Source organism: Sinocyclocheilus rhinocerous, unplaced genomic scaffold, assembly GCF_001515625.1.
Source record: "Sinocyclocheilus rhinocerous isolate Xijiao unplaced genomic scaffold, SAMN03320098_v1.1 scaffold263, whole genome shotgun sequence".
Taxonomy (NCBI): Eukaryota; Metazoa; Chordata; class Actinopteri; order Cypriniformes; family Cyprinidae; genus Sinocyclocheilus; species Sinocyclocheilus rhinocerous.
Window position 1 is genome coordinate 1,339,986 of NW_015645086.1, and position 24,447 is coordinate 1,364,432.

The 24,447-nt window shown below is 35.2% G+C and overlaps 1 protein-coding gene across 1 annotated transcript in view; it reads right to left on the reverse strand.

Annotated features, from left to right (window-relative positions):
• The window catches only part of LOC107705655 (contactin-3-like), a 96,208-nt gene that overhangs the window by 26,469 nt on the left and 45,292 nt on the right, over window positions 1-24,447 (reverse strand). The window contains exons 4-12 of the mRNA XM_016509047.1: window positions 21,375-21,550; window positions 15,612-15,704; window positions 14,843-15,046; window positions 13,239-13,341; window positions 12,559-12,743; window positions 8,686-8,822; window positions 8,339-8,468; window positions 4,957-5,107; window positions 2,921-3,048 (exon numbers count right to left, since the gene is read on the reverse strand). Coding sequence (XP_016364533.1) covers window positions 2,921-3,048; window positions 4,957-5,107; window positions 8,339-8,468; window positions 8,686-8,822; window positions 12,559-12,743; window positions 13,239-13,341; window positions 14,843-15,046; window positions 15,612-15,704; window positions 21,375-21,550 — 1,307 coding nt within the window. The remainder of the gene's footprint in view (window positions 1-2,920; window positions 3,049-4,956; window positions 5,108-8,338; window positions 8,469-8,685; window positions 8,823-12,558; window positions 12,744-13,238; window positions 13,342-14,842; window positions 15,047-15,611; window positions 15,705-21,374; window positions 21,551-24,447) is intronic.

Here is a 24,447-nt window from a genome sequence, read left to right on the forward strand (position 1 = left end):
ACTACAGCCCGCAGCCGTTGCTATCCCGTCCGCGCCGTCTATTCCTCTAACGAAAACCCACTTCGGTGGTGGTGCGGGATGTCCAGGCGCTTTCTGAAACTTTTTTGTTTTTGTTTTAGTTTAATAATTAGTTACAATAATTTTTTTTTCAGTTCTGAAAATTAATAATAAAAAAAATATAGTGTAATGAACTTCATGAATTTCAAATGATCAAGGAAAATTCATTTTCTATTCAATTGACATGACACCTTTAATGACATCAATGTTTTTATAAGTGCCCAGTCGCTTAATGCGGAAGTTACTTCCATTCAGATTCATATTCAAATCTGTTGGCATGGAATCTTCTGTAAAAGACAGTAATCTCAGCAAAACCCAGAGTGCAAATGCAGCATTCTATATTTTTCTCTCTAAATTGTGCACGCGCAACCTATAACCTACACCCTCACACACTCCATTAGTGTAATCCAGGGTAATTGCAATGCCATAAGCGGAGCGTGAAAATGGGTAATTACAACAACACACAAAAAGCCTCTGTATCCCATCCCTGTTGAGTTGAGCTGAGACAAAAAACAAAAAAAAACCTGCCAGTTGGAGAGCTGAACCGCTCAACCCATTGCATTACACTAGAGGAGCATGTAAGCCCCAGAAAGCAATCAAACAACTTTACTTTCAGAATGCATTATTAAAACAATATTAACTTCATGAAACAGAAATCCTCTAATTGGCAGAACACCTTTGTATATACTCTTCTGGATTAATCTATTTGTTGCTTTTGTTCCTCTATTGTAAGTCGCTTTGGATAAATGCGCCTGCTAAATGCATAAATGTAAATGTTGTTCTGGGGTAACTGGCAGGTCAGGATAGGATAGGATATTACACTCAAAAAAAAAAAAAAAAAACTTATTCTCATTTTAACCTTGTGTTGTCCCAAACGTGTATGATTTTCTTTATTTTGTCAAACACAAAGATATTTGAAGAACGTTTCGGCTGTTTTTGTTTATACAAATAAAAGTCAGTGGGGTCCAATAGTTTCAAGCTCCAAAAAGGACATATAGCATAAATTAATGAATGAATGATGCATTTATATAGTTCATTCATCATTCATATAGCATAAAAGTAATCCATACAATGTAAGGTTTAATGTAAGTTTTCTGAAGTGATAAAATAAATTAAAGATCAATTCATGCATACAGAGTCTAAATCAAATATGTGACCCTGGACCACAAAACCAGTCTTAAAGGGGTGGTTGATTGCGATTTCACATTTTTAATGTTAGTTAGTGTGTAATATTGCTCTTTGAGCATAAACAATATCTGCAAAGTTACGAAGCTGAAAGTTAAATGCAAACGGAGATATCGTCTTTTAAAATTCTGGCAGTTTAATGCCTACAAAAACGGCTCGTAGGGACTACAACGAGCTTCTTCCCAGGTCCGTGGGCGGGGCTTCTTAAAAACAGGAAAAGATCAGCCCGTTTCTCAGAGAAGGGACAGAGCAGTGTGGAATAAAGGTAAATTATGTGAAAAATAATGCGTTTTTTTTTTTAAACTAAGAATTAACACATGTTAGACTGCACCCCATAAACACAATCAAGCCTAGATCATATTATTATCATTATCATCATTATTATCATAGATTATACATCATATGAAAGCTGAATAAACAAGTTTTCCATTGATGTATGTTTGTTTGTTAGGATAGGACAATATTTGGCCGAGATACAACTATTTGAAAATCTGGAATCTGAGGGTGCAAAAAAATCTAAATATTGAGAAAATCGCCTTTAAAGTTGTCCAAATGAAGTCCTTAGCAATGCATATTACTAATCAAAAATTAAGTTTTGATATATTTATGGTAGGAAATTACAAAATATCTTCATGGAACATGATCTTTACTTAATATCCTAATGATTTTTGGCATAAAAGAAAAATCCATCATTTTGACCCATACAATGTATTTTTGGCTATTGCTACAAATATACCTGTGCTACTTATGACTGGTTTTGTGCTCCAGGGTCACATATGTCAAATAATACGTCACATCAGTGTTATTAATTAGTTTTGAATTAGTTTTTATTTTGGTATTTTCTGTTTTTCTTTTAGTTGTAGTTTATGTTTTAGTATTTCGTTGTGTTTTTTTTTATTATTATTTGTCATTATTATTGTTTTATATATCTATATAGTTTTTTTATTTTAGTACATCAAGTTAAAGTAAATGAAAATGAGAAATGTTGCTTTAGAAACTAGCTGAAGGAAATACGATTTAAGTTTATTTTGACATAAGTTTATTTCTTTTATTTTATTTCAAGTAACACGTTTTTTATTGTTTTGCTTTTAGATAACTATATTAACCCTATGTCACATTAATAACATAAAACCTCATTGGTTCTTGCATGTCACGTGACTGAACATGTCATAACAGAAATGTCTGACACAAAAAGCAGTGAGGTTTGATGTAATTCATGCCTTTCCATATGTAATTTGGATTGTCTTTTGAAGTAAATAACCACTTACATTTTGCTCTGTTCATCATATATGCTACCTTTATGTCCTTTTTGGAGCTTGAAACTGTTGGACCCCATTGGCTTCCATTGTATGGACAAAAACAGTTGAGACATTAATCAAAATATCTTTGTTTGAGTTACACAAAAGAAAGAAATGTTTGCAATGCCATGAGGGAGAGTAAATGACAGACTTTTTATTTTTGGATTAACGATCTCTTTAAGAAACTGTCATGATTTTGATTAATTGTGCAGCTGTATCAAGAACCAAATTGCCTGAAACTGTAAAGCCCCAGAGTTTGGAGAGAAATCCCCACTTCCCACATAACATTCCCACAGTTGAACGACAATCTAAAATAACTTCTATCTGCAGAAAAAGCAAAGAGGAAGCCCAGACCGTAATACTGTTACAGTAATCCATACCTGTGACCAGCAGTCTTCCTGTAGTGCTGGCCGCACCAAACTGGTTTCTAGCCAAGCAAGCGTAGTTTCCCCCGTCCATCTTGGTCACATTTGTAATTCTAAGTGTTCCATCAGGGTGTAAAGTTATCCTGAAGGAGAGAAGCACAATCCTCTCAAATCACATTTAACCTTGGTTAACTCATAATGGAGCTAGATTCCGAGTACAAATGAGTTTTATCTTGTGGGCACAGTAGAAATGTAGTAAGAAGAACATAATGTGTTTCTTTAGAATGGCACATAAATCTCGGTACATTGGACACTCTCCGTGGCTCAGTGCATGCAGCTACCTGAAAGCCAATGAAGCTGAAGAGTGTGCGTTCACACGAAACGCATTCATTCAAATGTAAAGCCGGCGAGCTATAACAGCAGGCTGCATCGCTCAATCTACCGCCCCATCATTTGAATTAGACTTCCTTCCAAACCTTCATTGCCATTACTTCAGTAACGTACTCTTAATATACATGCTCTTAAGAAATACAAACCTTATTTCTGCAATATGTAGTTACACTAGTAATTAAAAAATTACATGACTGGATTAAGAAAAAAGTTTTTGGCTTATCAGCTGATCAATATATTTTAATAGACAGGGTTGTGACTTATTTTATATAATTATTTGTAGGTTCCAATTTGACATTTAGTAGATATTCACTATCATTCAAAAGTTTGGGGTCGGTAAGATTTTTTAAATGTTTTTGAAAGTGTGTCTTATGCTTAAGGCTGCATTTATTTGATCAAAAATACAGTAAATTAATATTGTGAAATATTACTACAATTTAAGTGTTTTCACATGGCCCTTCAAAAATCATTCTAATATGATTTAATCCTCAAGAAACATTTCTTAATATTATCAATGTTGAAAATGGTTGTATTTTTGTGAAAAACTGATGTTTTCTTTTTTTCCCTTTTTTTTTCTTCAAAGAAAGTTCAAAAGAACAGCATTTATTTGAAGGAGAATGTCTTACGCAACAATGTAAAAGACTTTACTGCCACTTTTTTGATCAATTTATTGCATCCTTGCTCAAGAAAATGATTAATTTCTTTAAAAAAAAATCTTACTGACCCCAAAATTTTGAACAGTAGTGTATATTATTCTTGAGATCTAAAGGAAATATAATTATATACATCCAAAACTACTTAGTAACGTTAATATTCTAAAGCAATTATATTATTTTTTATAAAATATTATGATAATATGTTTCTCTAGTTTTCTAGCATCTTTCTAGTATTACAACCATCCCTGTAATGGTAAATGCTTGTATCTTGTATTGAATTCAAAATTATTCTCAAGGCTTTCTTAATGTAAAAATGTAATGGTAATATTTGTGATGGCATATAGATGTACAGCAGTGTTTGATTTATGGAAAAAAAAATATATATAATTGCCCCCGTGCCTCCTTATATATCACCAGCTATTCACAATATATCATCCAGAGTAGCAGACAGCAAATGCTGGTAACCCAGCATTGGAATGTTAATGTTGTAATGCACAATTCCCCGGCAGTGCGCTTACAGTTAAATTGGACTTGGGCCGTCTCACCGAATGCTCTCAAAACAAACAACTGTGGCTTAATGCAAATCTATTGTTTTCCCACAGTAGTTCTGCACCCTTGACAGGATTCTCCCCATACTATTTAATCCAACTTCATTATAAAAAAAGCCAAGCTTGCGATCCGCTGTGCTTCCTCAAGTGGCCTCCTACCAGGAATCATTTCATACTTGACAGACTCAACCCAAAATGCCGAGCGACCTCCTGCTGGCCCGGCCTAATGGCCTGCTTCATAATTCATGAGTGTTATGGTCAGTGAGCTACCACAATTGGCAATGCAGCTTCCTTTTGATAACTGTTCAGCTGCAGGCTGTGCACAGATAGTGTGAACATAGTAGGGCTGCTGGGGGTGAAGCCTTGAACGAAAGATCAGAATGGTCAGAAAGAAGGAATAAGAGGAATTAAGGACAAGAATACAAAGAAAAGAGAGAAAAAACGATTGTATCCGTACCTGTCTGTGCTCTGCACCGGTTCGATGCCTTTCCTCCACATGCTGATGGCTGTGGGAAAGGCCTGGGGCCTGCACTCCATGGTGACTGTGCTGCCCATCTTGGCTTTAAGCAGAGCTCTGAGAGGGCTTCTGGAAAAGTCTGGGGGCGAGGCTGTGGAAAAACACATGGCCAAGAGAGTCAAACTACCGCCTCAGGCACGGATGCCCTGCGCGCATTACTGTAAACGGACAGCAGGGCCGAAAGCAGCATTGTGTGTGTGTGTTTGTGTGCACTGCTGATGTAGGACCACTTTAGCATTTTCTCTTAAAGGAACAGTTCAAGGCAAATTCTGGAGGGACTTCACTTGCACGCTCTCTGTTGTTTTAGCGCTTCACTAAAGGAATTATGCAAATCAGGTAAGAAAATTAGTGATGAATGCAATTTGCGTGGTGCAGTTCCCCATTATGTGGGTGGTTTTGAGCACTAGGTTGTGAAGGATGCAGTCGACTACCACAATGTTAGCAGGTCTTTATTAGGACCATACAAAAAAAAAAAAAAAAAAAGGGGGCAAAAATCGTACTTTTGGGATACAATATTTTCCATCATTTTATCTCTTTTAGGATAAATCATAAACTTAGTTTTGAATTAGTGTGTCTTTATGAAGTGGAATTATCTATCTATCTATCACTATGACAAAAAAATTTAATTGTAAAATATATTAAAAAATTAAAAATGTTACTATATTTACTGCATGTCTGATCCAGGGTTATTGTAGTTATCTAAAACTAAAACCATAAAAAAAAAAAAACATTTTCGTTACTTGAAATGAAATAAAAAATTAACTGAAATAAAATTATACCCTGAAATATTTCAGCTAGTTTCCAAGGCAAAATATCTCTTTTTCATTTAATTTACCTTAATATTCTAAAATAACAAACTAAAACGGAAATAAAATTAATAATCTATAATAATCTGTGGGGAAGTTGTGGGTGGGGAAGTTGTGGCCTAATGGTTAGAGAGTCGGACTCGTAACCCAAAGGTTGCGGGTTCGAGTCTCGTACCGGCAGGGATTGTAGGTGGGGGGAGGGAATGTACAGCGATCTCTCCCACCTTCAATACCACGACTGAGGTGCCCTTGAGCAAGGCACCGAACCCCCAACTGCTCCCCGGGCGCCGCAGCATAAATGGCTGCCCACTGCTCCGGGTGTGTGTTCACGGTGTGTGTTCACTACTGTGTGAGTGCACTTTGGATGGGATAAATGCAGAGCACTAATTCCGAGTATGGGTCACCATACTTGGCCACATGTCACGTCACTTTCTAATAATCTATATAGACATATTTAAAAACAACAAAAACTAATAAAAATGACAAATACAACAAAATTACAAAAAAAACTTTAACTAAAATTAACATGAAAACAGAAAATATAAAAATCAAATCAAATTGAAAATATGAACAAAAATATAATAGTATCTCAATGATACTAAAATAACACTGGTTTGTTCAAATATATGCAGCCTTGGTAAGCATAAGGGACTTCTTTCAAAAACATAAAACAATCTTTTCTGTCACTCAGTTTCTGACACTAAACTTTTAAAATTAATATTTTCTTTTTTTAATAAAGTTTTTTTTTCTTTCTTATCTCTTATATTCTTATATAAACAACATACAAGTGTACAACAACCTGAACATTAAAAAATAAAAACAGAACTTAATTTTTTGAGTGAACTATCCCTTTAAAAATGTATGACTATGGTATAAAACCCTAAACCTGTTAATAACAGGGATATAATAAGGGATAACATCAATCCATGCTGATATTACACAGTCAGTTGTCCAGTTTTTAAAGTAGCCATTATATGAAAGACATTTTCCGATAGCGATGACGCAACGCTAAAAGACTAGCACTAATTGGGTCTAATGTATCTCCTCTGCCGAGAAGCAGCGTTTATCAATGCTGTGAATGGGAAAGCTGCTTATGCACTGTCATAGCGAACACGCTGTGGCCTAAAGCATTGTTAAATAGCATCTCTATTACCTAATTAGCCCGTGGAGGGTTGCTGGCTCCTAAACAAATATCATTAGAGAAGACCAGAGAAGGAATTGGCTGCAGTCAGAAAGCAGAGGTGTCCTTAATGACCTCTACCCACTTTCCACCATCTCTCTCTCTCTCTCTCTCTCTCCATCTCTGTATGAGCCGATGACAAAGATCTTTCTCTGGTGTTTGTCACTGTCTACTCAATGGTTTTTCCACCCAGTGAACCCTTCAGTTGTGGCTCTGTCATGTTGTCAACAGAGCGGCCACAGTTCCTCATCTCCCACCAGCCAATCAATAGTGGATTAACATTACTGAAAGTCACAGTGCCATGCCAGCCCACTCTAAATGTTCTGATGGGAAATATTGAAAAGAGGGCAGCTTGGTGTGTGCTGTGAACCCATTTCAAGAGTTTATTTGCCTGTAAAAACTTCAGTGCACACCAGTGGATGAGAGCTGTGTTCTGATATTCATAATCAGCCATACTGCAGTTTGAACCCTTTTTTTTTTTTGCAAAAGGAAGAAGAAGAAGAAAACAACCCTCAAGCACACTGTAAATATTTTTTTTTAAGTAAAAAGGTGCTCTAGTCTTAGTTTACTCAACTTACTCTAGTCTTAAATAGGTAACCTGACACCTAAATGCTATTATAACAGTTCTCAATGTTATTTGTTAAAAGCAAATTAAGCGTTGCTTCAGAAGTGTTTACATTTATTTTTCAGCAAATTAAAAATGTGTGGCTTTTATACAGCTATTCAAGCAGTCTCAGTAACAATAGTACAATACAGTACGATAAACAATAGTATAAAAAAAAAAATCACAATTTATTTTACGGAGTTTAAAATAAAATAAAATAAAATAAAAAATACACATTTTGTTATTTAAATATTTTTCCAAATTTTAATATTTTTTAATATTTCTCCAACTGCTTTAACTACATTAAAATAACAATATTCATATAGCATCACATCTGCCAGTCTTAATTCACTATATCTACTCTAGTTTTAAATAGGTAACCAACACCTACATGTTATCATGATGCTATTTACATTTTTTTAAATGAGAAATGTATAATGTATAATAAATGTAACGTAATGCTTATACAGTCATTCAAACAGTCTCTTTCATTATTGAAACAATAGTATGAAAAAATAAAATAAAATAAAATATTTCCATATTTATAAAATATTTTAGTTTATATACATTAGTTTATAGAAAGATTTTAAATGTTATACTGCCAATGCAGAATTGCAACCAAAAAGCAATGTAATGAAATGTTGTAGAAATGTTTTGTGTTTGCTGGGATGGTGCTGCTTAGTGAACAAAGGCACAAGATGATTGGAAATGAGAAAGAAGTGATTCTCTTACCTAAAACCACCAATTCAGCACCGAAATAAATGATTCCGTGTTTGTTCTCGGCGACACACTGATACATGCCAGCATCTGAGAGGTTTACGGAGCTGATTGTCAGGGCTCCATTCTCTATCTGGATCCTGTCCTGTGAAACAGAGCAACAGCAATGAAGAGAATTTTAAAATAGCTGTGCATTCAACTCAAACAACGACGACTAAGACTGAGGCTTTATATAATCAATACAACTTTGTTATGTACATTTAACAGAGCTCCCCTGCTGAGGTTTGACCCAAGGATCTTTGCACTGCCATCCCAGATTTTTTACCACTACACCATTACTCTGTGCACTGCTTGAATTTTACCTCAGCTGCCAGTAGTTCTCCATTCTTCAGCCAGCTGTATGAAGGTTTGGGCTTCCCATTGGCCTTACACTCCCAAAACAATCTCTCTTCAATTGACAAAGCGTTGTCTCGCATCGTCTGAACCCACTGAGGCTTTGCTGAAGAGACAAAAGTCAATTGTTTTTATGAATTAATTTATCAGTCATTTTTTATACATTATTTTTGTTTTTGAATGACAAAGACATTTCTCTGGTCTTTGTCGAGATCTTTCTATGGTCTTTGTCACTGTCTACTTGAAGATTTTTCTCTCAGTCATGGTCATGTTGTCAACAGAGCAGCCACAGTTTCTTAGCTCAGTATTTTTCATGTTTTATGCTCACCAAGGCTGCATCTATTTGATCATAAATACAGTAATATTGTGAAATATTATTACAATTTTAAAAAAGTGTTTTCTATTTGAATATATTTAAACTGTAATTTTAATAAATACATTTTCAGCATCATTACTCCAGTCTTCAGTGTCATATGATACTTCTGAAATCATATACAGTGGGTACGGAAAGTATTCAGACCCCCTTAAATTTTTCACTCTTTGTTATATTGCAGCCATTTGCTAAAATCATTTAAGTTAATTTTTTTTCCTCATTAATGTACACACAGCACCCCATATTGACAGAAAAACACAGAATTGTTGACATCTTTGCAGATTTATTAAAAAAGAAAAACTGAAAAATGCTCAGTATTAAGGGGGTCTGAATACTTTCCGTACCCACTGTATATGCTGAAATATGAAATATGCGGATTTGCTGCTCAAGAAACATTTCTTATTATTATCAATGTTGAAAACAGTTGTGCTGCTTAATATTTTTGTGGAAACTGTAATAATGTTTTTTTCCCAAGATTCTTTGATGAATAAAAAGTTTAATAGAACAGCATTAGAAATATATAATATAATATTATTATTAGAAATAATAACTTTCATCGGTTTAAAGTGTCCTTGCTGAATAAAATAAAAATAAAAAACTCTTACTGATAGCAATCCTTTAAATTGTAGTGTATAAATATTACAATCTTGATTGATAGGTTGACACAAAATATTTTTAAATTCTACATGCTAGTTAATGTCTGAAGAAAACACTATATTATTAAGAAACACACAAAGCTATTCTCAGGCTACTTTGTCTAACTTTAAAATAACTTTTTTTTTTCTAAATGAAAACTCTTCTCTGCATTTCTCCTCTTTTCCAGCTTGCCTCCTAGTTGTCTAAAAAACACAGCATTGTGAATTACAATTATTTTTGTCTCTTTGACAAATTGCTTTGTTACTTTAGCTTTGGATAAAAGCATCTGTTAAATGCATAAATATAGTACCACATCTGCCAATCTTAATGAAAACGGAATTGTTAAGGCAAGCATTTTTAAAATTGATTATTGCTTAGTTATTTCTTTTTCTTATTTTATTTATAAATCAATCATTTTCTTACAATAAAGACTTTCAGTGAGGGAACTGAGCCATATATAGGGGACTAGAAAATCATAGAGACTTGGGCTTGTGCTCTTTTGATCTAGTAACATGCTAACATGTAACATGCACAATGATTTTAGGGTTTGGCTTTGCTGAAACATGGGCACTCTTTTATCCAATTAACTGGAAGCACAACATGTCAATAAGTACTTGATCTATCCGTCTTCCTGATTGAAAAGGCGGCAGATTTCCATTCATGTCCCTGATTCTGTCTAGATTAATGATTGAACAGTCAAACACGGTTCTATAATGTGACACTCTCCTCATGTTCTGCGTTGTTGATTCCCACCAATCACACAAGATCCGTGTAAGCATGGCTATAGATGAATCACCAATCACCATTCACACTAACGGTGCTTGCAGGTTTTGTGGCAACTAAGCACTAACCTGATCGATCGGAGTCACGTACTGATTGACTCATCAAAAAAAAAAAAAAACTGATTAGCTCCTGTTTTCCAAGAATTAATTAAACCCAAACATCTATGAAATGCATAAGCTGACCAACCTCGCAACTGTTATCAGTTCTTCTTTTCTATGCTTTGGCCTTTTTCAAAGAGTTTGGCATACTGCATTATACAAGGACGCTTGCTCTCTGACAGCACTGGGAAGAAAAGCTTTCATGTTTTTGTATCGTTTGTGGAGGCCGGGTCTTTTCAGAAGAAGGTCAGAGTTGCACCTGCCCCTCTAACCTTCTCAATAACCTTGGGAACGAGCGAACTCACATTCACAATAACAGCATTTCATCTGGGAACTTAGAAGTGGTGTGTACAGAGATGTGAGTGGAAAGAAAACCTTTGAAATCCCAGCTGTCCAATGCAAAAGCGCTGTGCTGATTTGCACTTCAGTTTTGTTTATATTGTATTTCACTAATGGGTTCCTTGCAAGTGTTTTTCTTTTTTGTATATATTTCCATTTATTTGAATCAATAACACCACATGTGAAAGGTTGCCATACCTACGAGATATTCAGTAGCTGTTCAGCTATCAATTATCTTAGGAAACATTTGCTATTTTTATCTTGATATTCAATCATTTTTCAGCACACTATGGCCAGTAATTCTGTGTGTAGCTGGTGATCGCCACATCATTAGGTTGAGGCATGTTCTTCTTGATATTGTGTCAATGGAAAATGACAGACCCAAGGAGCTAATGATTCTCACATGCTGACTTCTAGTGCCTAATAATCCTTTGAGTCATGTCTCGCCTCCAAAAATGGGCTCAAAAGTGCTTAACTTCCAGATAGACCTGTAATTTGTGCACATTTAACCGATATCCCTTTGGGCCAGACTTTGGTGTAAGATTTGGAACAGAAGCTTTATCTTATAAAACTAAGGTAAAATAATGAATACAATTGGAGAGTAAAATGGCCAAGATAATAAGAGCTGACCTAATTGCAGCGTCTGAAGTGTTAATAATGAGTAGCATTATTAACTACAATATGATGATTATGAATAATACACCAGAGGTGAAATTCTTCAGGCATGTGTATTTAAAGTGAAGAAAATATCAGAGATCTAATACATAAATATACCTATCTATCTATCTATCTATCTATCTATCTATCTATCTATCTATCTGTCTGTCTGTCTCTCTGTCTATCTATCTGTCTGCAAAAAAATGCTATTTGTCAATCTATGTTTTGGCTCTATAAAACTGTAACCTTTCTGGATCAACGAAAGTGTCTCAAATTAGCATTTAGCATTGCTGAGTCTTGGCACACTGCAACATCACGCTGCCAAATCCGTATATTGGTCTTTACTATGCGGTTATAGAAACTATAAGAAAGTCAGACAGGGCAGAACGTAATCAGAAAGCAATTCACTGCGATTGTGAAATGACCGAACTGGCAGGGTTCCTCTTGGTAAACGCTGGCAAGAATTCTAATGGTTATGACAACAATAATATCCATTAAGTACGTTTTAAATTATTAGCAAACATTAATTTCAATGACAGACAAAACGATATGGCAAAGACGACCAGCTTTTGCAAATCCTACTAATATCCAGCCAATGTTGAAATAATTACACAACTGTGCACAGAATAAAATTATATAATGGATAAAACAATCATACCATGTGTATCTACTGTAGTACAATAACACAGTGGACACAATGTAACATTTTTCCAGTTTATTTACAGTATGTTCTTAGCAACTCATTGCCATACTTTCACAGCAATTTTTACGGTAATATTTGTACAATGTCAAAGGAAGATTAAACCATTTACGTGATTATACAACAATGGAATGGTATTGTATTTTATTACAAGAAATTGCTGTGAAATTTTGAAAAATCCTTGTCATTTTTTTATGGCAAAAATGAATCATGTGCACTACTAAACATAAAATTACTATGAGTGAAATAATCATACCATGGAAAGACAGTCGTCCTTGCACCATGTTCTTTCCCATCTTGTTCTCTGCTACACATTCATAGCCTCCGGCGTCCTCCTGCTGGAAACTGGGAATCTCCAGAACTACATTTGAGTTCTTCATCTTCACCTTGCTGGGAAACGGCACTCCATTCGCTCTCCTCCACGTTATCTCTGGAACTGGGCTGAATGTATGAAAAACTATGGTGAGTAATCTTGCAAAAGCAAAAGAGAAAAATGAAAAGCTACACAGAGAGAAAAAAGAAGGAAAGAACACAGAGTGAGAGAGAGAGAAACATAAAAGATGAAGATAAAGAATGGAAATTTTGTATAATATCATTATACTGTAGATTACTGTCGTTCCTCCTCATATCTCAGCTCTAACATACTAAATGACTTACATTTCCTCATAAGACACCATCTCATTTATTTTTGCAAGGCATACGTATATGGCTCATCCACTAATGGGATCAATTGAGACAGAAAAATTGCCTCAAGGCAAAAAATAGACTGTTATACAGATTTTGACAAGCATGTTTAAATGGTGGCGAGAAGAGGTGGAAAAGGGCCAAGTTGTAAAACGCATTAAACTCAGTGACAGAGTACCATTAAAAGTCAGGATAGCCGTAAAGGAAGGAATCGGCATCAGTAACTACAAAAGGGTGAGGAGTCACACCTACTTCCCCAAAGCAAAACACTCCAGTGTCACAACAGATCCCTTTGCGGCTGGAACCATGTCAGAGAAATGAACCTCTATTTTCGGCTCATATTCACCCATTACGCCTATAAAGAAAAAAAAGTGTTATTTTTCCATTCATAATTCATTCACTGATCTAAAATAGTAGAAAATACATATGAAATAGTGTTAGTAGGTGAACAGCTTTTTTTTTTTTTTTTTTTTCTGAGAACAGGCAGCTAAAACAAAGGCAGCAAATAATTCATACCATCATCTGGAGTCTGACACAACGTAGAGAGGTGTGGTGTTTGCTGCAGTTTTTACAGTGTTGGTAAATATTTTATTCAGCCATTGTTTATGTTTACTTTATATAAGGCAAAGTATATTTAGGACTGTGAAAGAATCTCTTGGAGAGTAAGCAGGGTTGTCTACGAAGCTCTGACTTCTAAAAAAACACTGTCTAAAACTAATTTACACTTTAAATTAGTTACGTAGAAGTGTTTGCATGGTTAACATGCTGTCAAGTCGACACCAGAGAAAGTGTTTTCGGTGTTGCTTTCAAATTCTAAGCAAAATAAATTAGTGTTATATTTAAATTCCAAATACAAAGACAGAGATATATCAACTATACATCTGCATTATTCAATATATTTCATAAACATTGCATCAGAACCAAGTGCCAACACCAATCGGTTCTCTCTTTTCGGTGAACTGGCCGAACATGATTGTGAACAAGTCTATTCGCGTTTGTTTGGACCGCTTTCTCACTGAATCACATAAGTGGAGCGTGTCTTCCCCTAGCCACGGCATGACACTCATACCTAAAGACTAGTTAATAGATTGCACAAACATTAGCCCAGCAGGCACACAACGTCATAAGACGCTGATATTTGGTTAAATTTCGGTTGCGATGTAAAGTAACCAAAATCCAATGTTAAGCCGACGTTAAAACAACATAAAATTGACGTCAAATACTGACGTCATCCCAATTTTCATTTTCAACCAAAATGCAACGTCTGTCCGACATTGGGGTCCAATGTCAACCTAACGTTATATTGATGTCCAGTGCCTGCTGGGAGGCTACAGCCTTATACCCTGGAACTGTCTATATGTGTCTATGTGTGTGTGAAGGATATCATTCATTCAAATCTAATATGGAACAAATTTAAAATCCTGCTACGGACAAAACAAAACAGCAGCATACTGTATATTTGTTTATTCCACCATGGGAATTGAACCCAGGTCCAAAAAAAATGTACACATATACTTTGCTGTTAGCCCAACTAGACACGTCATTTTTTGTTGCATAAGAACATGTTAACAATTTACTTTAAGCTCTTGAAGTTTTTAATATTTAATATTATGTGGGCCGAGTTGTGTGTTAATGAAGTTTTCATTTTATTATTTTACATGATACACTATATTAAAGCACTTTATTTAATTGTATATGTACGTGGTGGAAGATGGAGCTGGTGGGACCTCCTACAGCAAGTTCAAACAAACCTGATTCTTAACTGCATCAACAGGTCAATCAAACCCTTTAGTGATGATATTATGATTTAGCTTCTGCCTACTAAATTGCCCACAGGAAAAAATGTTGATATTTACCATCAGTTCGTAGTACCAGAGGGGTCGGGGAGCTGAGGACTTTGCCTTTAGTGATGCGGTTTACCACCACGCACGTGTAGTTACCCACATCTGAGGGCTCGACTTTGGCGATGTAAAGGTTTCCCGTCTCCTGAGAGACAAAGCGACGATTGTCTTGCTGAACAAAGTAAGGGTACTCATTAAAGACCCATGCAAATGAGAGATCTGGAAAGGAGATGGGGCACAGAACATATATAATTCAAAACAAATAAACTAGGCTAGCCAAACACTCTTGGGAACTTAAATGAGAAATTCTTTGTACTTTTTGGTATAATCATTAGGGCTCCGATAACACTTTTCTTTCCCAATAGCACTACTGAAATCTGACCCAGGTATATCCAAAATTATCTTAGGGTAATTAGAAGCCTAAGCTGTATAAAACGCATCTTTATAAAAAACTAAAAAAAATGTCAAGCCAAACAATAGGTGCGTAGACTCAAAGATCAAATGAAATGAACTCACATACTTGAAAGCCATTAAGTCCTTCAAATTTGTACACATTTTTAGAGGCCACAAGGTGCAAAACCTTATTGTGTTCAAGTGTTTGAATCCTGTGGTCTCTAAAAATTATTTTTCTTTCGACAAAGCGTGCACGCTCTTCCCATTCAAAACACATATTAAATCCAATGGAGTACACTGATAAGTCAGAGCTCTGTATTTCACACATGTGTACAGCATATTTATGCTAAACTAGACTATAAACCAAAAAAGTAACACTATAAAAGCTTACCTCCTGCATATGATGGTGTACCACAAAGTAAAACTACCCCCTGGCCTTCTCTCACAGAGACAGCACTTCTCGTTTGAGTTTTTAAATGTAAGTCTGTAAAGCACACACACACACACACACACACACACACACACACACACACACACACACACACACACAACAGTCAGATGATACAGCAGTGCCAGACATGAGAATGAAATGAAAATACCTTAGAGCTGATTTCTTTTATCCCAGCTTAACATGTAAACATTTCTGTGTTTTATTCCAATAAATAATTAAATTCCACACAAGAAAACAAATCTAGTGATTGTATGTAGGCTACACTATAAATTTTTTACACTGTAAAACTAAAATTTATGCCAATTATAATTCACAAGTCAAAAGAACTCACTCCTCTGATCATAGTAACATGTTCTTGCCATTTCTTTATTGTCAGTGTTAGACTTCTAATATACATATTTTTGGTGGAGAGTGCTGTCACTCACATTGGTCCAAAATCCATTTTGGTCAACCGGTTCAAAATAGGTGTTCAAATGGGTTGAGATATGGTGACCATACATGTCCTATGGTTGGGGTCACTGTCAACTTCCCATCAGGATAGAAATTGTTCATCATTGGATAAACTCTGGGGTTGTGTTTCAGTGTGAATGGACCAAAACGGAGACTTTTAAAAACGATGGCATGGCTGCCCACATTCGCTCTGCATATCCTTGACGACCGTGTAAACAATAACATCATGCTCATTGTTGTACCTGCATGAATGGTCATGTGACATGCGTTTTCGGTTGTGTAGTGTGGACGGAGATCGTTTCTGAAACACAGTGTAAACGCAAGTGTAGATGAGGATCGTTTTAATTTTAAAATGCCGTTTTAAAACAAAAACGCACTAGTGTAAACAGGGCCTAAATAAGCTATTCTTGTGTATGTATAAGAATGTATGTATGTATGTTTTTATAGTATATTTACTCTATTTAGTAAAGAGTAGATTTCCACCAAATTATAAGGTTAGTTCACTCAAAAATGAAAATTCTTTCATCATTTACTCACCCTCAAGGTTTTCCAAACCTGTATGAGTTTCCTTCTCCTGTTGAACATAATATTTTTAAGAATGTGTGTAACCAAACAGCTGCTGGTCCCCAATGACTTCCATCAATTTAAAAACAATAAATAAATGAAAAATTGTTGTTGTTGTTTCAATTTTAAGTAAGTGTTCATGATGTCTTATAATTTGAAGTTTAATCAAATTAAATATCTAAGTTGTCACTTAGCTTCACATTTCAAGTTGATTGAACATAAAATTAAGTGTTTGCGTTGCCTTAAAATTTTAAGTTGATACAACAACACACACACACACATATATATATATATATATATATATATATTTTTTTTTACAGTGGTATGAATACAATTTCTATGGAAGTCAGTCGGGACCAGAAACTGTTTGGTTATCCACATTCTTCTTTTGTGAAGAAAGAAATTCATACAGGTTTTGAACAACTTGAGGGTGAGGAAAAGACAGAATTTACTTTTTCTTAAGCTTGTCTGTAGTTGTTATGACACCCAATAATAGCACAGATTCTTCTAGAACCTCCCCTGCTCACCAACATCAGTAACATTTTCTAGCTGATTACAACAACTAAACGCAAGTCTGGAGAAAAAATATATTTTTTACACCCTTTTTATACTTCTGGGTTTGGAAAACTGAAGTCAACTATAGCAGGGTACTGTAGAGGTACATGGGAGACTACATATAAGCTATTCGCTGGTCTGAAAATACATTAAACAGCACTTGCATCTGTCAAAGCACTTGACAGAGCAAGCCATATTAAAATATACGCTTAAAGAGTTTGTTTAAAGCACTTAATGTAACATTAAACATGACGCATCCTCATGTTTTGGGCAGTTTGTATTGTGCATTTTCCTGCACTGCTTACACTGTGACCTCTGCTATTTTTCAGATGTGTTTTATCCATTAAAATGCATTATTCACTGCTGTAAAATGAGGTGGCTAGCAGAGGCTGTCCATGAACACACACAGATTAATTAATGAAATAAAAAGCCATTGTTGATTATTTTCATTAATGATTATTAGCTGTTTGCTATTTGATGCCAGAAAACATAATTTGTTTTGTGGCTGCATTCAGTAATGTCAGTAGCATAGAAATCACACTTTTTGCACACAGTGATATACCTTTAAAATAATGCAGAAGAACATGCATAGCATGCACAGGAAATTTCTAACAGTCTGTATAATTAGTTTGATCCCAAACAAACTCATTGTCATGAATCCGGTCCATGAACTTCCGTCTGCTAGCCATCAGAGGTCACCCTTTCCATTACATTGACTCTCGCACTACACAAACGGTTGCATATCATCCCGGACTACATATCCCATCATTCATTGCACTGATTGCACACAGCACTGATTGCACACAGCACTGATTGCACACAGCACTGATTGCACACAGCTGTTTCATATCACTCACTCACTATATAACACTCACTCAAACAACCATTCTCTGCCGAGTATTGTATGCGCTTATCGCCAGCAGTGATAGCTACTCTACAGAGCCCTCTTTAGCTTCCTAGCCTAGCCTAGCCTAGTCTTGCCTTGCCTTGTCTGTTTTCTCGGTTTTTGATCTGTGCCTGTTTTTCCTGGATTTATCCCTTTAGTCTCGCCCTTGTGATCCTGTTCGCCAATCGTTGACCTACGCTAGCCCTAGGACTATTCTTGTGTCTTGCCCGCCATATACCTGTTTGCCACCGTTCGACCCTGCCTGTGTTTCTGACCTCCTCTGCTGGTAATAAAGCTTGCATATGGATCCGCACGTCTCACGTCTTGTCAGCCCCGTTACAGAATGCTCGGCCACACAAGGATCCAGGAGCTGTTCAAGTGGACATTGGCCAGGTATGGACGCGGCAAGAATTTTATTAGCCCTTAAACAGGGTCCATGATCATTGGAGAACCATATTCGAGAGTTTTTAGCCATCGCTCACTATTCTGATTTACCAGACTGTTTATTGATAGAGTTTTTCTGCGATGGCATAAATCAACCTCTTAGGTCTAAACTTAGACGCGAGGGTCCACGTTCATCACTCGCTCAGTTAATGGATTATGCCTTGTTGACTGTTGGATCTCGCACATCTCACGTCTTGTCAGCCCCGTTACACTCATAACATTTAAACATACATTTTTGGATATATGCTGAAACGTATATGGACTTATACAATACAGATATTCGGACAGTAAAAGTACTAAAATGTAAAAGTATTTATGTATGCACTTTAGAAACATAAAAATCCCTTAGTGGCAGATAAATGTACAGTGACAATAATGTTAGTTTCAATATAATATTACATTAGGGGCGTTTCCTCCGAGGAGGCAAGTGAGGCAGTACCTCCTCAAAAAATTAGATGAAAAAAAAAATCATAGTACAAAAATAAAACAACACAAAAATGACAAAATATGACATAAAAAGCGTATAAATCACAAATTTTTCTAAAGTAAAACTGTCCAGCAATGACACCAGCAGGTAAAGTTACAGAGGGGGCCTGCGTCTCTCTCGCCTCCCCTGAGCCCATTGAGTTTTAACAGACCCCCTAAAGCATGCGGTGAGTTTGGTGGGGGGTAATTGAGAATGAATGGGGGAAGCAATGCCTCCATTGCGATTAGGGCTGGGTAAAAAATATCGATATCTCGATATTAATCGATTCTCATTTTTACGGAACAATATCGATTCTTAAATGCCCAGAATCGATTAGTCAAGCCTGTTTTCAGTTAATGGACGGAACATTGAAGGGTACTTTCCATCCAATAAATCGCAATAAGCATTGTGCTTTGGTACTTTTAATATGAAACAAAGTCTCAGATTTCAAATTCTGTCCATTGTGTTTGAATCATCACGTTTTTATGACAGCCACCATTGTGTTTATATTTCAAACAAATTAATTGAAGTAGAAATATTATGTAATTGTAACATTATTATTTTAAAAGCTTCATTAAGTGTAATTTTAACAAATCAGTCAATTTTAACCTTCAATATTATAGTAATGTAGTGCCAACTGACTCTCATGTATATTTTACAGCATTAGTTGAGGGATTTTTTTTCCTTGAGAAAATTTGGCATGTACTGTACCTGATATATATATCCAAAATAATCGATATTGAATTGAATCGAATCGAATCGCAAGCTTGTGAATGAGAATCGAATCGTGAAATTTGTGTCAAAATCCAGCCCTAATTGTGATATGATTGGATACGACTGGTTATGATCAACTGTGATTGGTTCATGCGATAAATCCCGCCTCTTTTGTATGTGGGCGTTCCCCGTTTGCGAATCAGTCTGAATGAACAATATAACGGAGTTAATGGGAAGAGTAATAAAAAAGTAAGTAAACAACTCACACAGTTATATATGTAGCGTCTGGACCACTCAAACAATACATATATCACCACTTTGTCAAGTCAAAATCAAACTTCAAATGGCCTGAAAACATGATCTGTGTTTTTTTTTTTAGTGATCAATCAGCTTGTTGAAATTAAAGGTACATCTCCGCATCTGTGACCAGTGTTTACCGAGCTCTGATGACTGATGATCTAAAAATAAGTTTATTATTACAAAGAACAGCTGAACATCAGTTTATAAATAAAATATATATATTTTTAAATGAAATATATTGTTTAAATTGTTACTGCCTTGAGTTATTATTTTGGAATACATGCAAAATGCTTAAAAAACACTAAACTGATTAGATTTATACTTGGTTTTAATAAATAGAATAGCCTATTAATTACATTGTTAATGTAAAAATAGAAAATAGATTTTTATTCTGGTAGTGTAAGTATTGTTTATTTAACCAAGAATATGGGACATGCATTTACATTTAATAATAATAATTAAAAAAATAAAAATAAAAAAAAAACTGTGAGGACTTTGCCTTTGCGGTTTCAGAACTGCATGCCACTGTATTACATGTACATATTTATTTTGAGTCAAATTAGTTAAATGTGTTAAATAAATGTAATGGAATTGAAAATATTTAATTGTCATTAATTACATGCAATAAAATAAACCGATTAATAACACAAACTCAATATTTTATGAATCTTTGTAAACATTAGTACGTTTCTAAAGTCTTTCATATACATATACATGTCAATACATTAATAATGTGCGTTTTTAGTGTCAATACCAGAGTTGGCCAAACGTTTTACTGTGAAGGGCCAAAAATCTTTAGAAATATAAAAAAAAAAGTGGCAGATAAAAGTACAGTGATAATTTTAGTTTATATATATATATATATATGTGTGTGTGTGTGTGTTTGTGTTGAATACATGTTATGGAATTTAATGCAATTAAATCAACCGATTAATAACTCAATATTTTGAATTCAAAAAGATTTGTAAACATTTGTAAGTTGTTAATGCTGTAGGCATATAATATCTTAACAATGTATGTTTCAGTGTCTATATCAGAGGTGCCCAAACATTTTACTATGAAGAGCCAAAAATCTAACTTTAAGGCTTTGGGCTGATACTAAATGCTGCATTATGTTCATCTATAATTATAAATAATTGAATTAATGATTTAATGAATTATTGTAGGAGCTATATTTGCATTAGTTGCATTAAGGTTTTGATAACTCTTTTTCTCTCTTCTTTAAGCTAGTCCAATATTGGCAGCATCCACTCTAACACCTGTCACCCTGCATTGAGCGGCTGAGGTGCTAATATAGCATGCTAACGCACAATCGATGACTCACATGCAAACTGGAGGCTCGCTCTTCTGCTAAGAATTGCTCCCTGTGGGTTGAAGGCAGTGCACTGGTATATTCCTCCATCCTGGGCACGGTCCAGACTCCTAATGACCAAATTTCCTCCAGATTGCCGCCGACGGGAATCGGTGCTGAGATTAATCAATGTGCCGTTCAGAGACCACCTACAGACACACAAACAGACAAATGATAGTGCACACAGCTCAATGCGGATTTTGAGTGATTTTTCGTGATAACTTTTGAAATGTATTTTGTTTTGGATGTACAAATGTCATATGGAATATCAATGAATCATTACAAAGCATATTCAGATTGGTATTACACTTCATCCCTGATTCATTTCAATAAGAAAATAAACATTTCAAAATCTGAACAGTCTGATGGCCTATGAAAATGTAGTGAAGAAAAGCTATACTTTTTCTCATTGAACATCCTGTTTCACTTGGAAATGCATCATATTAAACAGGTAAAATCATTTGCAAACGGCAATTCACGTCGACTTTTTATGTTGAAAGATTTCCCGCAGCTCTTTTGCTGTCCTTTTCATTGTGCAATGATTAACGCCGGAGAGTATCATCAATTCCACTTTCTCACGCCTCATCTATGCCTATCATTAAGACCTAAGACCCAAGACCACCTGAGGCCCTAACCACTAGCATGCAATTCAGAGGACAACCCGCTAATGTGGACAGATTTTCAAAGGGCGCAAGATCATTTAAGGATCCTGAGGCCTCACTAGTCATTCACTCTGACAGGGTGTCAGCTGGCTTTGAACTCCCATAGTTCAACTGTGTCTGCACACCCCAGGAACAGATGCTGTGTGCTAATTTACTAGCATGAGCAGTGAATGCAAATAAGCGAATGGAGGTGTAAATACAAAAACAAAAACGTATAGAGTTGTGATAAAGGCCCCCCATTGTCCACAACAATATTCAAAGGCTCTATGACTTTCCCAGCTTGCAATTTACTGGACAAGGACTAAGCATGAGGATTTTTACAAATATTTTTAACTCAGTTGCTGACAGGTTATAATGAAATAAAAAATGTCTCGATTTGTAGTTGCTTTAGTTTACTTTAATGTTTGTTTTGCCTTAAAATTATTTTAAAGTCATCTTGAGGCCTCTCGAAAGTTTCACTGGTTGAGAACTGCGTTATAGATCAATCCCACAAGACTGGTAACATTAACCCTGTGTGGTATTTTTAGTAAGTTATGCATACTTGTGATAAAAAATTATTCACGCTAGCACACTGAAAAGCAAGACTCCGTTTAATTTTTATTCTGGCAAAACAAACCAATATATATATATATATATTAATAATAAATAAATAATAAAAAACATTATAAAATATAATAAAATAAAATAATAAATGCATTTAATAATTAATATTCCACATTTATGAAACAACATTCCTCTCATATTTCCAAAACAAGATATCTCAGGATCACTTCCATACTGAGGAAACAACAACAACTTTTAAAATATTGGCAAGTATCCTTCAAATGTTTTTTTAATAAAGTATTGCTTTAATAGGGTCAAGTGAAAAATGAGTGGATTCTGATTAACTTAAACACCTCTGATTGGCACTTCAAGGAAAGTGATAAATATGAAGTGTTTGAAAGCAGCTGCAGAAAGGCTGGTATTGTTACATCTTTCAAATTTACACCAATCTTGACTTTTCATGGCCGACTCCAATACCGATTTGTTAATATTTATTTCATTTTTTAAAGCAAGAGATAAGATAGAATTAAAATATGAATATATGAACAAGAAGTTTTTTGCTCTATTACAGGCCGAACTCTCTGTAGCCATTCAAAATTAGAGGCAAACACTGCATTTGAATCACAATCCAAATAAAGATGCTACATACATGAGCAGTTTCTGATTTAATGGGCTTTGTTCACAGTTACATTCGGTGCAGCACCAGAAGCCATTTTTGCTATTGGTGTTAACTGTGGAGACACCGCGGGAGAAGCTGATATTTTACACTCACTTTTTAAAAGAACTTCCCCAGATTACTGTGAACGATGTAAATCGCATTGTGAGGCAGTCAGCTGTCACTCCTAACAGCAAGATGGAGAGGTTTCGAGTTTCATCGTCACTTTGAGGGTAAGTTTTCTCATGCTATATTCAACTAGCGAATCTAGCTAAGTCCCAGTTTCTTACAGTTCATACCTGTCATTTCATTTTGACTGATGTGGTTGTTTATGCAACGTATAAGATTTTTGGCCTATGTATATTAACTGAATAATTTCTCAATTTCTAACAGGAATCAGGTGACAATGAGAGATAAGCGTGAGGGTGTTGTGTTTCATGTCAGTGAGGAAGGCAAGATATTAGCTTAAGTCTGATTTAAATGCTCGTTTTATACAACCGTTTTTGAGGTTTCTGTACAAAGACAGAGATTAAGATTTTGAATTTGGGCATAGTACTCCTTACAGTATATGGATATGCAAATAGAATATTTCAATATTAAACAATATTTAATATTTAACATATTTCTATTTAAATTTCCATTAAAATATTGAACAAATATTTAAATAGAATATTAATACATGACTTTTGTTATAGTTTAATTATCTTCACAGTGTGTTAAAGGACTCCCTCCCTGTATTACTGTCCCGCAGCATGTTGTTCCTGTGATGCTGGGACAGAACTGTGTGACCGCAATAATGCTGCACTACTGTACCAGACAGCACAACACTCGCAGCTTGACATCAGTGAAGTTCCTCCTGTACATAGCTGCATTGAAAGAAAACAGAGCTGGCACAAACCTAGAACAATGGTAAGTTTAAGTGAATTATTTCACTGTAAAAAATGACCGTGAATTTAACCGCAAAAGATAGTAAAAATGCTACAGTAAAAACCTGTTAAATGGTTAACGGTAAATTCCCCTACTATATACGGTGAAAAACTGTATTGGACAATACATGTATTGGACATTAATTTTACGGTAGTATACCGTTTTTGGAAGTGAAAAAGACCGTATAATTTACAGTGAATAACCGTAAATTGACATTCCCAGAATTCCCTGCATTACATTTCAAATTTGATGGTTTTTT